Here is a 16,626-nt window from a genome sequence, read left to right as displayed (position 1 = left end):
CACTCAGTTCTTCATTACCAAGGCCCTGACCTCATTCCCAGCTCCCAGCTCTTACTCATTCTGAGATAGGCCTCTCGTTTTGGTTTGGACAAGCTTAGCACATCACTCACCTGGAGAGGACGGGCTATGCATAAAATCGCAAATTCAATTTAATTAAATTCAACAAACATTTAATGAAGGCCTTTCCTCCACTTCATTCTACACATTACAGCAGAGTTTCATCATAAAGATATCTAACTGACCTGCGCTCCCTGAATGCAAAGAGGCGAGTCTGGAGGCAGGGCTAGAAGTAGGGTGCGATTTAAACAGGTGCTTCAATCAATGAGCATTTATCCAGAGGTAACAAATGCAATCATGCCTGAAAGAAATCCATGCATTTTAAGCAAACCCATGGAAAGAATGCATGAATGATTTTAATGTTTTCCTGCCAATGACTTGGGAGTAAAGGGTTGCTGAGGGGGATGGGCCGCCCCTGCCTGGTGATGATTTCTTCAATATTTTAGAAGGAAGAATCAGAGAAGGAACTGGCGGCGCTACACAAACACTGACTGAAAGGCAATTAGAAAACTTGATGCACTGGTCTCCAGAAGATGAAAATAATAATAACTGATAGAAAAGCCAGCAAGCTGGAACCCTTGTGAACAGGTTGCAGTGTTGCCTGCTGCGAAGCACCCTGAGAACCCCCTTGTGGAATCGAGTCCCTTGGTGCACTAAGAGAGACTGTGCTATTGTTGTACAGATGACACTAGCTATGTCATGTGCAGGGTTGTAAACCCAACATAGTTTTTGATATCAATTAAAAGAATGTAATTCTTCTATATTACATTGTTATAGTATTTTTATATTCCACATTACAAAATTACAAAGGCAATACTGACCCTATGCGATTTTCACTTTGTGCTCTCTGGAAACTACTTCCTGGCTGAGATGCATCTCCAGAGCGTAACCTGAGAGCTTGTAACACCGAGATACGATCTTCTTCCTCACCTGCATCATCAATTATTGCTATCAGCTCTGGCATCTGTCACTGTGCTGGTGTGGCGACCTGAACTCATGGTCAGCCATCAGCCCAGCCATCCTAAATTCCACGTCTCATCTCCACAAGCCCCACGCAGCCTCTGCTGCAGGCTCCAAAAGAAGGATGTGGGAAGTGGGTTCTGGCCGTGACTTTGCCAGGCACCTGGGAGGGGTGCCAGCCAGAACGTGAGTGTCCTGAGCAGCAACCCTGGGCTGGCTTCAGGCACATCTAGGTGATAGACCAGGGCATAAGCCTCTCATCTTTCCAGGGCTTTTGTGTCAATGGCAACTGAGTTGGCTTGAGGACATCTAAAGTTACCCCCTGACCATCTCCAGTGGCACCCCCAAGCCCGGTGGCACCCATTCCGTCGCTGCCCGTCTCTTCGAGTCCTCTCATTCTCTGTGGCTGCTGGCCTGTCTGTTGGTTTGCCTGGGTGTTGTCTGCCCCCATGGAAGGAGGCAGACCTTACTTTCCCTTACTGACCACCGTTACCTCTGAGCTCAGAGCAGCTGGATCACTGGGCAGGTCTGCAACAACAATGCATGTGGTAAGTGGTTAGGAGTCAGCCCTCCATGGCCCTCTTCTGGGAGTGAGTGGCCAGTGGGGCCTGATGTTAGAGGCTCTGGAATTTGGATTGGTGCCGCTTCCTGAAGGCTGGGGAAGTGTCAAAGAAGGCTTTCTGGAGCAGGTATCAGCTGGCCTTGAAAGATAGGCAGGGTGTGGTCATGGGCCGTGCATGGGCTGAGAAGGGGCTCCCACTGCATCAGAGGCCAAGGTGCTTGGTCTGCCAGAGGCCCATCTCCTGGCAGGGTGTTGTTGGGAGGATTCAGAGTTGATCTTTGGCATTCCAGGGCAGCAGTACCCAAGGCGCTCTTCAGGGGTAGAAAACCTTAGTCTTATCAGATATGAGCCGGAAGAATGTGAGCTCTCTACCGGAAGGTTGAGTCTGGAAGGCCCTGAGTGAATGCTAGAAAAGCCTCAGCTTGTAGGGGTGGGTGGGCAGAGACTATGGGAGCTGCACCGCTGTGGCCATTCTCTGCACCTGGGATTGCCAGAGGAGGGCACCAAAAACACCCCTGGGCTGTGGAGAGGGCAGAAGCTGACCCCCGGGGCAGTCCAATTGCTCGAGACTTCTTTGTCATTTCACATTCTCCAGGGCCATTCTTCAGGAGATGTGGCTTCAGTGTGAGTGGGAGATCTGGCCTGGTTCATCTTCCAAGAAGTTAAATTTGTTTCTCTAATGTTCAAGCTAAGATGTGTTTATTTTTCTCTTTGGTGCATAACTTAGAAGCAGCAAGTATTTTCTAGCTGCACCATCACAGTTAAGTTCTGCTCCTAGAACAACTGAGCTGAGTCTTAGTCCAGAGGAGATCTATTTCACAGGTGAGAGACAAGTGAAGATTGAGAGAGTTTAATTGCACAGGAAATCACAGAATGAAAAACAGTATCACCTGCCTTGGCGCTGTTCAAATCACGTTCTGCAAACATTTAACCCAAACATTCACTACGACCTTCCTTGGAGGCTCTGCTAACAGGGATCTTCTACAGACAAACACAGGCCTCCTCTCTTTCGCAGAGGAGACAAAAGTTTGCACTGTGCTGAGGATTCCGAGTAAATTTTCTAAGCCTGTCAGACTTGTCTCCATCAGAATGAGTCCGTGTGGGCTGAAAACAGAGCTGCAGCTGCCACATAGCCAAGCGTGCTTCTTTTCTTGCAACCCTCTGCGGATTCCTGTGAGCATAGGGGCCTCTTTGTCGGGAGGGATGAAGAGGATAGATGGATGCTGTGGAAGAATATTGTGGGTCCAGCAGGCAGGAGCCTAATGGAACGCAAGGGCCCCGAGCCTCAGAGCCAGTCGCTGAAAGAGGCTGAGTCCCTCATCTGTGAGAAGGGCTCAAAGTGAGCTGTGGCAAGGTGCTTCTCAAATTGGAAGATGGATTGCTGGTTTCAATGGTGCGGGAGTCACATGGGTTAGGCTGTAGCTGCTCATGGTTATCTTTTCACCTCTTTGGGCTTCACGTTCCTAACATCTGAGTCCTAATCTCCCTGGACCTCACCAGGGGAGGCCGGTGCAGGCAGGCTTTCCAGGGAGCAGCACCAAGGTGTGTAGCAGGGAGGCTTGTATGGGGAGTGACGCCTGTGAACCAGACATGGAGACTGTGGGCTTGGGCAGAAGGAGGGAGCCTTCAGGACATTGGGCAACCTCTGGACACCTCTAAGCCCAGGGTGCTGGCGGGAATAGCTGGTCTGGGTGGGAAGGGGCAGGCCTGTGCCTCCGCCTGGCCTGGTCACTGGCCAGGGCTGCCCCAGGGAAAGTGGGCTGTGGCTCTAGCACTGAAGGCTGTCAGCGGCCATGCTCCTCACAGAGGGGCAGCCAGGATAGTAGGCTGCTTGTGGGACACGGGGCTGTGGTAGCAGAAGCTGCACACACTTGGTTGGTTCTTACCCTCAGGTAGGTTCAGGCAGGACTTCATCAGTCTGAAAATCTGCCTGTCAAGGATCCCTGGCAATTCCCTAGGGGCACCCCCCAGTGCGTGTGAGCACATTCACCAATGCCATCCTTTCCAATGCTCCTCTCTGGTCCCGCCTGGGGGTCCCCCGTGTCCAGCCAGGCATCTTCACTGGTCTAAGGTCCTTGTCCTGGCGGCCCCACTGACTCCCACTTGACTGGGGCATGCCGGTTCCCAAGGAGCTCCTAGACACAGGAGAAGAGCCCCAGGGCTGAGTGGCGAATCCTCTCTGGGTCTCTCTCACAACTCAGGCATGGCAGGGCTGCAGGCAGGCAGGGTGGGGAATGCACAGCCCCCAGCCAGGGAGCTCTTCATCATAGAGGTCCTCTTGCCCTCTGCCTGCAGGATCCTTGGGGGCAGCATCCCCAGCTCAGTCAACACAGCCAAGTCTGAATCCTGTGCAGATGCCAGCTGGTCTCTCTGCAGCCTTGGGAAGAGGGGGTCCATATACTGAACACCCACTGCCCATGTGTGTGCAGCTTGAACCCTTCATGGATCAAACACAGCATTGATGTGGGGCCCACAGATGCGGGTGGACAGACAGACAGACAGATGTGGGTGTGGCTGATGGCAGCTCTGCTGGGTGGTGGTAAGGGGCTTGGCAGTGTATCTGGACAGGGATGGGAGATGCATGAACTTGGGTGGTGACTTGGGCTCCATTGTGTCCCCTCAAAACTCATATGGTGGAGTTCTAATCCCCAGGCCTCAGAATGTGACTATTTGGAGATAGAATCCTTAAAGACGTGGTTAAGTTAAAATGAGGTCACCGGGGGTGGGCCTGATCCTAGACGGCTGTGTGCTTATCAGAAGATTGGGACATGTACGCAGGAGACTCAGGAAGAGGGCAGCCGCCCACATGCCAAGGAGAGACCTCGGAAGAACCAGTCCTGCTGACAGCTGATCTGGGATTTCCAGGCTCCAGAACATGGGAAGTACATTTCCGTTGTCTAAGCCGCCCGGTCTGTGATGTTCGTTATGGTTGCCCTGGCAAAGCCACACAGGCAACTCCTCAAGAGGCCACTCTCCAGACGGGTGTGTTTTGGGTGTTTGGCCTCCTGGGGAGCTACTCGTACCTGAACTCTGACTCTGGCCTGTTGTGGACCAGCTCTGCCATCAGGCAAAGGACTGGTTCTCTGAGCCTCTGTTTCCCCATCTGTAGAGTGAGAAGGTTAAAACCCATATCCCCCTTGAGGGCTGTGGTGGGGCTTCAAAGGGAGAGCTTGTGATGGTGTCTGCTACACACTGGCAGTGCAGGGGCCCTCCGGACACACGGGCTGCCCTCCCTTTCTGGGACCAATCACCTTCCCCTCCAGAGAGAAGACCTGAGTTTCATCTTCCCAAGCTCAAAATATAATCTGATTGATTCTACCCAGCTGAGTGGTGGGGACCAAGAATCCCAATCAAGGGCAGTGGAGAGGGCAGGCAAGGCCTTCTCAGTCCCAGAACCTCACACCTGGAAAACTGGGAAGGCCACACCTCCATTTCCTTTGCAAACTAGCGGCCAGCAAAGCTAACTATGCCAGAAGGTGCGTGTGTGGAGTGGAGTGTGTAGCAGTTGAGACCACCAATCTGGGATTCGGGCGGAGCTGGAGCAAAGCTGAGATTTGTACCAGCTGTGTGACCTGGGACAATTTATTTCCTAACCTCTTTGAGCCTTGGCCTTCCATCTGGGACATGGGGATCACGAGGATACAGACCCCTGAGACCATGATACAGATGAAGATGACATCATAGAATGCTCCATGATTGGCAGAACCCTCCCTCCGCACCACGCCCCTCTATCAGTGCCCCTCATCCTCAATGTGAGAATGGGCATGACGGGTCAGAAAAGGGAGAACCCCAGGCTGATTCTTCCGCTGCCAGCGCCCTACTGTCAAGATGATCTTCTCGGCCCATTAGAAACAAGGCCCTGCCTTACGTACCCTGCCATAGGCAATGCTCAACAGTGGCCATCTGAGTGACTGAAGGAGAGCACTGTGGCCGCTCACTGATCCCCTTTAGGAAGGGAGGCCATCGCCCAGGTGTGGGGGTCCTGGGGAGCACCTCCATCTCTCCCAAAGCTGACAGAGCTGCGTAGGCAGGAACCCGCCCCCACACAAGCACCACGGATATGTGCACATGGGGCCAGATGCAGCATTTGCAAAGTGTTGATGGAAGCCTGAGAACTGGAAGAGTGTCCCAGGAAGCTGGAAGAATGAATGAGTCTCCCTCAAGGTTGCTACTCTGGCCTGAGCAGCACCTCCCACCACAAACACATGCTCTTGGACTTGGGTGGTCTACGGCCTTGACCCCTTCCCTAGGCCCCGTCCCTGCTCTGAGGGTGTGGTGCCCATGGCCTTTGTTCTGCCCCTGCACTGTCTTCAGTGAGGTTGTGCACTTCTCCAGCTCTGCCCCCTTCCTCGTCTTTGTTTCCCAAGGGCCCACTATAGCCCTTGTACACAATAGGTGCTCAGCAATGCTTGTCAAACTGCCCTGGCATTCACGAGGGGGCATGGAATGCCTGCCCCATGCATTGCACCTCTGGCTTTATTCCACAGTGATGCTGAGTGACTCAGAATGAATAAACCTGCAGGTAACTAAATGAAAGCCCAAACCTCCCCTGCAGCCTCTGATAGGCCTTGTCCAACCTCTTTTCAAATGCATTCCTCTCCTAATTCATGTAGAAGGAACGGAAGGAACCATACTTTTTCTGTGTGCAGCTGTGCCCTGTGGGTCTGATTTCTTGCCCGCAGCTTGCACAATGGAGAGCACATGGTTCCCAGACTCAACTAGACCACCATCCCAGAAAGGATGGCAAGTCTGCTGGCGATGCCTGTGCCCCACCCAGTTAGACCCTTGTCCTCGCCCACAGCGGAGTAGCTGGGGAAGGAGGTTCACCCACAACCCGGGAGACTTGAGTCCCCACCTACCATGACCTGGCTGACTGGCTCATGCCTCTCCTGTGGGTCCTGTCTCTGTCCTCTGTGGATGAGACCCACAGCCCTTTCTGGATCAGAGGATTTCTGGGACTCAGTGACTGAGCAGCCCTGAAAGCTTTCTCTACAAAGCCCTAGGCCACCTCCAGTGGGAGGCTGTGGCCATTTCACTGCTCCTGTTTGATGGGAATCGGCACACTGCTGGTGAAGGCAGGTGGAGGTGTGCACCAGGCAGCTGAAGTGATGTTCGACTCCACAGGCTTCTTGCAGGGCTCAGAGGAGGGGGTGGCTCCCTTGTTCCCTCTCTCCGCTTTCCCTTCCTCTCTTCAGCTAAACTGTGATAGGGGTGTTCAGGGAAGCCCTTTCATAGGTTTGTGAGTGGACTCCAAGCTTACTTGGCAGGTTCCATCTGGGTGGTGCCTAATTCAGAGCCACTTTTCAAAATGTGAATGTTTGTATTGTGAGTAACCAACCCGGGTGGAATAGTGCAGGGTTTCTCAGCATTGCTGAGGTTTGGGGTCAGCTAGCTCTCTTTGTGGGGGTTGTCCTGGGCATTGTAGGATGTTGAGCAGCATCCCTGACTCTATCCATAAGAGGGGTAGTTGTGATAACCAAAAATGTCTCCCCAAACATTCACAAGTATCCCCCGGGAGTGGGTACAAAGCTGACACCGGTTGCTGATTCTATTTGCTGTCAGACATCTGTTATCCCCGAGCACGGGTGGCTCACCCAGGCCCCCGGCTTCATATTCTCCAGGCCTTTGCCTTCCACATCAACCACTGCAGTCACCACTTTCTTGTGAACTGGACTCAGATGAAGCCTTGGGGTGGGGGTCGTGGGGAGGTCCCTTTCATGCCTGAAAGGCTGCACCTGCTCCGGGGGAAGCCACACATCAGGGCAGGGCATTTGGAAGAAGCCTGACATCCCCAGCTTCTCTCCTGGTGCAAATCATCCTGGTACCACATACTCCCCAAAGGGGATGCTCAGTGCAGGGGTGAACACAGCCTGCACTGAGACCCTCTTTGCTGGGGTCTCAGCCGGAGAAGACTCAGGGAGTGCTGTGGCCATCTTGCAACCGTGATTGTGGGGCACTGGTCTCACTGCTCCTTGGCTGAGCCCAAATCCGGGTTTGTCACTCAGGGGTGTTGAGGGAAACAGCCTTTTGAGTTCCTTTTCAGATGTGGCACAGGACTGCTCAGAATATGAAACAGACCAGTTTGCAATGCACTCTTCAAATTTAAGGTATGTATTATTTTTAACGCACCTATTGTTTGAGAATCTACAAATGCCAGATGGAGAGTTGGTTTAGAATACCTGAACAGCTGGATTCTTCTCTGGGAGTAATAACAAAGCTTTACATTTAATTCCTTCCCATTATTCCATTAAGGACTAAAAGGAAGGGCAAGTGAGCCTCATCTCTTTTCTACGTTAAAGACTGTGGCTGGACAGTGACCATCCCTCGTCGCTAATGACAGAAGGACATCTTGAGAGAATAATGGAAGACTCACTCGCTGTGCTAAGCAGGAGAGGTCTCCCAGCTCCTCAGCAGCACTTCTGCCAATTCAGCCCTCAGCAAGTCGGGGCCCACCTTAGCAGATTCTTCCTACTTAGCAGGAACACTTCATCAGCCAGTTCAGTAGAAAAATAGATGCTGCTTAAAATGTGCCAACTCTATCCAGGGAATGAAGACATTAGCTCAGGTGACTTAGGGGAACTGGGACCATCTTGTTCCACCTGCAAATCTTGAATGGTTTAATAAAATAGTTGGAACCCAAATATGGATGCTCTGGCATATATAGACAACAGATTCAAATCATTGTTCATTTTTTGGCTGTGTCATAAGTTGGACTCTGGTGTCCTGAGGTGTCATAAGCAAAGGCCGATGAGAATGGAGAGCGCTGGCTTAGAGCTGGAGGAAGTGGTGCAGATACCGTCATTTTGTGTCACCTCTCTCTCTCTTAAATATCTTATCGCTATCTCTGTCTATGTATATTCAAATTTGCCCCCAATGACCTGGTTTCAGTAAAAAGCAAAGTGCAATCCCCTAGACGCAGTAGGAGGTGCAGGGGATAAGCCCTCCAGGACCTATCTGGCACCTCCCAGAACACCTCGTTTTCACTCAGCCTTTACTGACTGAGTGTAGGCCCAGTTGTTGAATTCTCTCTGTCCTGGGCAAGCGCAGCCCTGGGCTCATTCTGTGCTAGAGCAAAGGGCATGTGGGTGACGGAGGAGATTGACGACATGCTCAGCTAAGGGGACACTTGTCTCGCAGTCTGGAGCCCAGATCCGCCATGTTTGCCCCTGCATTGCTGGGGCAGGTGCAGTGGCACTGAGAAGCCAGGCCTGATGCCAGGGCAGCCACAGCACTTGTCCTGGATTGGAGCAGAGACAGAAATCTCAAGAACAGGTCAAGGCAACTGTTGAGATCTAATGTGGGAACTGTGTGCCTGTGGCTCCTTGTTGTGATATTTGGACACAACATGGTGACTGTAGACATACATTAGGCAATTGAGTTGCCTGTAATGAAAGTCAGAGAGGACCTTGGTCAGAATCAGGACAAAGACATTGTCCTTGTCGCTCCTGACTAATGGCTTTAGGGCCGTGATGGGAAGGCCCAGCAGTGGATGCTCCAGCTGTGCTGGAGTGTGTGAGCGAGCACGCGAGCCTGCCCTGAGAGCCCTGGGAAAGAGCCTGCCTTGGGATCCCTGCACACCAGCCCACCCTGGGACCCCACCCTGGGAGCTCTGTGCACTAGCCCACCCTGGGAGCCCTGCACAAGAGCCTACCCTGGGACCCCACCCTGGGAGCCCTGGGCACGGGTCCTCCCTGGGACCCCCCCCCCGGGAGCCCTGGGCATGAACCCACCCTGGAAGCCCTGGGTACGAGCCTGCTCTGGGAGCTGAGCACAGGTCTCATGGATTCAGCTCTTCACATTCCTCATTCTCTCCTGTGGAGCCGCCAGCATGTGCAGCCATAGGCACTGTGGTGGGTCTGTGGCCTCTGCTGGACAGAAGTGACCAGAGACAGCTGTCAACAGTGCCTAGAGGCCCTTCAGGCTACCCTCAGAGCAGCGTGAGAGGCTCACAGTGGGCATCCTGGAGTGGGTGTGGGTCAGTGTCCCCAGCGTGAAGGCCAGGACTCAACCCTGCCTGCATGCTGCTGTCCTTGGGCCTTGAAAGGTTTCCTGAAGAAAGCTGTCCTACCCCATGGGACTTCAAAACCAAATCAAACCAAACCAAAACGAAACAAAACAAACAAAACACACCAAACACCATCAGCAGGAGCAGCAACAAAACCCAAAGGATTGAGCCCTTGGCCTTTCTCCTGGAGTAGAGGCTGGTTTCCCAGTTTTCAGCTCAAGCAAATACAGGTTTCCCCACAGCATGAATCGCCCCTCTCCTGTTGTTTGGGTTTGGAAAGCCAAGCCCGGCCCCACCCACTGGGAATGTCTCTAGTCTGGTGCTTCTGCGTGGAGTCATCCACATTCACACCCGTCTGCTTCTTTTCCACCTGGTAGATTTGGGCAAATCCTTAGAGCCCTCAGGGTCTTCCCCTGCCCAGGGGGGTCATCCCATTATGCATACCTGCCTGGAGCTCCATCCCAGCCACCCCCATCCCCTTGTGCATGGGGCAGCTGTACTCAACCTTCTCATTTCCCAGGACCCTGTTCTGATGCCCCATGCCATGCCCGTCCCTCACTCCTGTGGGAAAGTGAAGCCACCCCTGTGGTCCTGAGTCCTGCTGCACCTTAAATGCAGGGTCAGCAGCTCCTGCCCCTTCTTCCTCTCCCCACAGGGAGCTTTGACTCTTTCCTGTGAGGCTCAGGCAGTTGACAAATTCATTACTCAATGGACATGCTTGTTTGGCAGGGAGCCCGCAGTCTGAAGACCTCCTTTGTCTTGGTCTAGCATCCACTGTTACTTTCAAAGATGAGCAGAATATTCAGACAAGAGCCTCAGGGGAGTGAAGCCCCCACCCCTTGGACAGCCAAGCTCACTCTGAAGAGCAGGGAGGAACTTCCAGGAGGTCACGGGGGTGGGGACAGCACAGCCACTGCCTGATGCAATTGATCCCAGTGTTATCAGCAAAAAGCAGCGCATGGAGGCATCCCTAGGTAGGAGATGGGACGGCCGTGATTTCCAAGGGTTCGGCCTCAGCTCAGGCTATGAAGGGACAGTTAATGGCTTATTGGCAAATTGGATCAACAGATGTCAGCACCGATGGCAACTAATGCAGGTGGACTTTGAGGGAAAGAGGGAAGCACAAAAATGTCCTCATAAGGACAGGCATTTCAGCCCATCCACTAGGAGCCTCTAAGGGATGCTATGAAACCTCAGGGGTCAGATCCTGAACTTAGGTCACGGCTCTGGAGGGTGGCTTTGGCCATGGCCTCAGTGCACGCTCCACTTGACATTGGTATCCAGGGCGTGGGAGCGACGATTGGCAAGCAGGAAGATTGCTCCGCTGGTCATTTTAAACCCAGAGGCTGCTGCAGAGGGCAGGGCCACTTGCAGAGCTGGCTGAGTTTGAGGGAAGCCCTGTCCCAGCTCTGGAGGGGCGGTCCTGGTGTCAGGGGGCCTGGTTCCTGGTTAGCTGTGTGGCCTGTCTGTGGCAGCTGCAGATGGCATGGTGACCAATCATGGGTCCTCCCCCACCATGTTCTCCTCAGAACCCACTGTAGTTCCCTGGGAATAGCTGGGGTATGACACCTGGTCAAGTCAGTTGGGACACTTGCTGAAGTTGGGGATGCCTGGGGAGGTGGGGGTACCTGGGGAGGTGGGGATGCCTGGGGAGGTGGGGACGCCTGGGGAGGTGGGGGTACCTGGGGAGGTGGGGATGCCTGGGGAGGTGGGGACGCCTGGGGAGGCGGGGGTACCTGGGGAGGCGGGGATGCCTGGGGAGGCGGGGATGCCTGGGGAGGCAGGGGTACCTGGGGAGGCGGGGGTACCTGGGGAGGTGGGGGTGCCTGGGGAGGTGGGGATTCCTGGGGAGGAGGGGTACCTGGGGAGGCGGGGGTGCCTGGGGAGGTGGGGATTCCTGGGGAGGAGGGGTACCTGGGGAGGCGGGGGTACCTGGGGAGGCGGGGGTACCCGGGGAGGCGGGGATTCCTGGGGAGGAGGGGTACCTGGGGAGGCGGGGGTACCTGGGGAGGCGGGGATGCCTGGGGAGGCGGGGGTACCTGGGATATGAGGATGCCTGGGGAGGTGGGGGGATGCCTCGGAAGGCAGGGACACCTGGGGAGGAGGTGGGGACACCTCCCTCCTGGGACTATTGGGAGGATGAGGCGAGGTCATGTGTTCCTGGCATAGCTGTGCTTAGTGGATGCCACGTGGGCCTAACAGCAATGATGCAGGTTTAGGGAGGTGCAGGTCGCTCCGGCACACTCGGAAGATGGCTCAGCTGACAGCAGTCACTAACACAACCACCAAAGATGACCTTCAGTCACTTTCCCTGCCACCAAGGCCAAGCCAGTCGCAGGGCTGTCACACACTGTGCCTAGCTGCCAGGTGAGCTGCTGGGCCCCATGGCTGCCTTCAGCTGGCCCTGTCCCTTGTGCCCACCTAGGACCATTTACACCCATAGGTAAAGCCTTTGAGAAAGACTTGGCAGAGCTTGACAACTTAGGACCAAGCCCCTGGGAACTGAGGCTTTTCCATCTGGAAATACAGAGGCTGGAATAAGATGGGCAGTTGATCTAGCAGAGGTAAAGTACCTGGCACTGAGGGCCTGGCTTAGGGTGACTGTGACAGTATAGACAGAAATGATGGGTGTGGATATGCAGACAGGTTCTACTTCTTTACCACATCCAAAGGTATGCACCTTTGGGGAGTCTTTGAACTTAAAATGGATCATTTCAGGACAGGTGCAAAGAAGCCCATTTGACACAATGACTTGTGATAAATGAACCCTGAGAGATGGAGGGACATGGACCAGCCATGGGACACCCAGCCAAGGACATGATAGTAACCATGACCACCTGCTCCTGCCAGGTGCGATGGTCTGTGCCTCGTGCCTTCCCCAGCAACCCCACAAAATGGGCCTTATTGATTATCCTCTCCAAGAGACAAAGCTCAAAATGGGCCTTATTGATTATCCTCTCCTAGAGACGAAGCTCAGAGAGGTGTAGACTTTTTTTTTTTTTTTTGATGGAGTCTTGCTCCGTCTGGCCCAGGCTGGAGTGCAGTGCCACAATCTCGGCTCACTATAACCTCCGCCTCCCAGGTTCAAGCAATTCTCCTGCCTCAACCTCCTGAGTAGCTGGGATTACAGGCGCCCACCACCATGCCTGGCTAATTTTTTATATATTTAGTAGAGACGGATTTCACCATGCTGGTCAGGCTGGTTTCAAATTCCTGACCTCGTAATCCACCCTCCTCGGCCTCCCAAAGTGCTGGGATTACAGGTGTGAGCCACTGTGCCCTATCGAGGTGTAAAACTTTACCCAAGATCACACAGCTAGAAAGTAGCACAGCTGGATTCAAATCCAGGTTGGTTTGAACCTAAACCTATGCCCTCCATGGCCAGTGACTCTAACTCCTACAGGGGTGTTGGCTGGCTTCCTTATCTACTTCTTAGGGTTAACATCCTACAGTGTTTGTGAACCACCCAGTAGAGACAAATGCTAGATGGATCTCAAATTTGACCCGAGAAGACAGTGCTAATAATTTTCAGAATATTAAATGTTCAAGGTCAAGGAGGAGAGTGTCAGGCAGAAGGATCAAACCCAGAGACCTTAGTCCAGGGCAGTGGTTCTCAACCTTGGCTTCACGTTGCAGTTACCAGGCCACATCCTGACCCATCAAGTCAGCCTGGGGCTGACCCAGGCCTCAGGAATTTGCTAAATGCTGCCGGTGGAGCCACTGTCCTGGAGAGGGGGTCTCTGTGTCCACTGAGGGGATTAGGACGATCATATTTACTGGTGGAAATTGAAGCGGCAGGGGCTTTGGTTCTCCTTGAGACCCCCCTACTATTTCAGCAGTGGAGGCCTGGGTGGCTCTGCAGTTCCTTAAACCACAAGGGGAAAGTATAAATGAAACCCAACGACAAATATTCATCAGAAAGAAAAGTCTTAAGCGAAAAAGCTAAAAGATAATTTTTTGTTAAGTAATGAACACTCGTAAAACAGCAATGAAATGGTATTAAAATGTCTGTGATTACTTATTTCTCAGCATTCATCTGGTAACTTAAGCAGCATGAAGCAAGAGTTGCACTTTAAAAAATGACAAGAAAATAGCTATTCATTTAGTCGACAGAGTAAGGCCCATCTCGTTTCCAGGATCACTAGTTTCTGCTTATGACGGGGTGAGCATCCGCCAGCGCGGTGATTGGGAGGCGCCCCTGTGTCTTTAGGCTGAGGCAGTGCCCATAGCTGCAGTGCCTCGAGTTTCCAGAGCAACCATGGGGCTCTTTCTTGAGGAGTCTTGGGAGGGGCGGTGGCCTGCCTCCCCATCCTAGATCAGCGAGGTCCCAAGAGTGCGTATTGCTGCGGGGTAGCTGTGGAGTGTAGACACGTTCCAGAGGTGGCTTGACATCCTGAGGCTGGGGTGGTGTGAAGGGAAAGAAAGAGGGGCAGGTCCCGGGCTTTGCTGGCTCTGCTTCTCAGGGTCAGGCCAATGGGTCTGCAGAGCAGTGCAGCGGGGCTCCTGCCAGCCGTGGTGTTGCCTCTTTCTTCCCAGCCCCATTCTCGTCTTGCAGGGAAGGCGTGTGGACTCGGGGGGGCACAAAGGACTCCAGCAGGGCCACAGACAGAATAGTGACGTGTCCCTTGTCCTCTGCCTATTGCACCGTATTCCATAAAAAATAAACACTTTTTTCGACTGTTTGTATATTGCTAATGCGGTGGCACTCTGGGCACTGGCAGGCTGCAGAGAGCCGCGTTGCCATTCATCCACCAGAATCCATCCAGAGACAGCCTTGCGGGCTGGGATCTTTGGAGCTTTCCTTTGGAAGGATTAGCAGTGCCCGTCTGTCTGGTGCTCTACACAGTGCTGTGAACATGAAATTAAAGGATAAAAACAAAATAAATCCATGGGTAGGAAATCCCAGGGCTTCGTGGCATCATTTGGCAATCATTTGTACTGTACAGCATCATGCGGTATGCCTGCTTCCTCCACGTCCACACAGACCTGGCCCCGGGTGCTCCCCCTCCATTCGCAGGAAGCTCACAGGTGGTTGTTCTTGGAGAGGTAGGCGATGAGGGCCACGGCCACGCCCACATAGACGCCAGTCCCAATGGTGATGGACAGCACTGCCAGGAATAGGGCCCGCCGGGAGCTGGTGCTGGCCTGGTGCAAGTCCCCCTTGGCCACGGCTTTGTTGGTCTGCAGAGTTGGAGAAGAAAAAGGAAGTCATTGTAAGCAAGTTGGAACAAGCAGTGAGTGGAGGGCTCATCTACGGCTCCTGATTCAGAAAAAGGCATTGTTGATGCAGAGAAGGCTGAGGGGGAGACTGTGCTCACCCCTGCTATGACCAGGGCAGTTCTTTAACTGCAAGAAACAAATGTGGGGCTGGGGCCTGCTGCTGCTCCCCCACACCGCAGGGAAGATAGACTTCTTTTCTACTTGGCCCCAAGGGAATAAGAGAAGGCTGGAAGTAGCCCAACTGAGTTCCATCAGTGTGGGGTCTGGGATCTCCAGCACCAGTACTGAGGGATGGGCTAGATAGGACTCCTCCAGTGCTGCTCTTTCTACCCAAGAATGGTGTACTTGTTTATTTGAATAACTCGTAATTTTCTAAAGCATATTTCTACCTATCTTATTGAATCTCTGCTACCCACTGGAGGTGTGCGGAAGGCAATGACAGTTCCCATTTCCCCGAGAGAAACTCCGGCATAAGATCATGAAAACCACTGGAGGATGCCTGAAACCTTCCTCCTCAGCTGCCTCACCTGCTGTGGCCTGAGTCATTCACTTCCTGACCGTCCCCACCCTGGACATGGTTGGCGTTAGTAAAATTCATCCATCAATAAAATCATTTGATACAAAACTAACACCTATATTCCTGAGTGTTCAATGACATAACCAGGTGTTGGTGTAATCAAATTCATGATTCTTGGGGTCACGAGGAGATGGAAACATGGAGGTTTTGGAGGCCACCATGGAGGGATCACCGGAGTAAAATGGCTCATTTGGCAGATGGGGTGAGATGCTACCAAAGCACTGAGCCACGGGAGCCCACGTGATGCTGAGGAGGGTTGACTCCCAAGCCACCCGTGGGCCCCCTGTGGTCAGGACTACCCTGGCAGAATGTCCTAGCTCGTTCTCATGGCCATCTCCAGAAAGCCAGATTTCTACCGGGTCCCATTTCCACCTAAGGTCAGTGACATTACTAGGTTTTATAGGTGAGTATGGGAGTCGGCATGTCATTCACTCAAACACACCAGCTAAAACACACCAACACCTCTGCAGTGGACCAGAAAGGCTCACACTCAGAGATGGCTCATGACGTGAACCTGCATCTTCCATGGTCTCTGAGCTCTGGAAGTCTGTGTCGTGTGGGGAAGGGATGCCTGCCACTGCTTGGCTTCCTTCTTGCTCCTCTAACTTTCGGATCTTAAAAGCTAGTTTTTATTTTTTTCCTCCCCAACTTTTTGTCTTGGAACTGAGCTTCAGAGCTCACTGTGGACAATTCTGGAGGGAGCAGAGATAAAGGGATGCAAAATGGGAAGCCTCCTAGGACAATGAATGAATAAATGAATGAATGAATGAAGTCGTGGTGAGCCCAGTCTGTTTCATGCAGCAGTGCTCCCACACACGCCCACATCTTAGAACACAATTTCCTGTAATTGCCTTTCCTTAGCGCTAACTGAAAGAGTCATTGCTCATTAGGGTCATGGCTTTGTGTCCCCGCCATGATCACCAGCCTTAGTGTCATCCCCAGGGCTACACAAAGGGGTGCAGAGAGGAAGGTGGAGCCGCTACAGCTGCCTGGGCACCTGCCAGCAGCATTCATTCCCTGACCCCTGTGGGAACACCCATGCCGGGCTTCCCGAGCTCATGAGGGCTCACACATCTGAGTACCCACTTGCGGAATAGTTGCCTTCCTGCTCACTTGTAAGCTCCCCAAGGCAGAGCCCATGTCTCTCTTGTGTGTTGTGGTCTCCCTGGGGCCTGGGCTGTGCTCTGGGGGGACAGGAGGAACACGATACTTCTCTAACTGGGGCACAGTTCCAGTCTCTCTGGC

General features: G+C 53.2%; 1 protein-coding gene across 6 annotated transcripts in view; it reads right to left on the bottom strand.

The window, feature by feature from the left end:
- SYNDIG1 (synapse differentiation inducing 1) overlaps window positions 1-16,626 on the bottom strand; it is a 233,135-nt gene that overhangs the window by 22,433 nt on the left and 194,076 nt on the right. For 5 of the 6 annotated variants that reach the window (XM_001148244.7, XM_054674561.2, XM_016937570.3 and 2 more), the window contains one exon: window positions 13,528-14,765. The exons of the other annotated variant lie outside the window; for it this stretch is intronic. In XM_001148244.7, coding sequence (XP_001148244.1) covers window positions 14,607-14,765 — 159 coding nt within the window. In that variant the 3' untranslated portion in view covers window positions 13,528-14,606. Of the gene's footprint in view, window positions 1-13,527; window positions 14,766-16,626 lie in introns of those variants that run through there. 6 annotated transcript variants of the gene reach the window in all.

This window comes from Pan troglodytes, chromosome 21, assembly GCF_028858775.2.
Source record: "Pan troglodytes isolate AG18354 chromosome 21, NHGRI_mPanTro3-v2.0_pri, whole genome shotgun sequence".
NCBI classification, from domain to species: domain Eukaryota; kingdom Metazoa; phylum Chordata; class Mammalia; order Primates; family Hominidae; genus Pan; species Pan troglodytes.
Note: the sequence above shows the minus strand (reverse complement) of the source record. Positions and strands in the feature narration are given on the sequence as shown.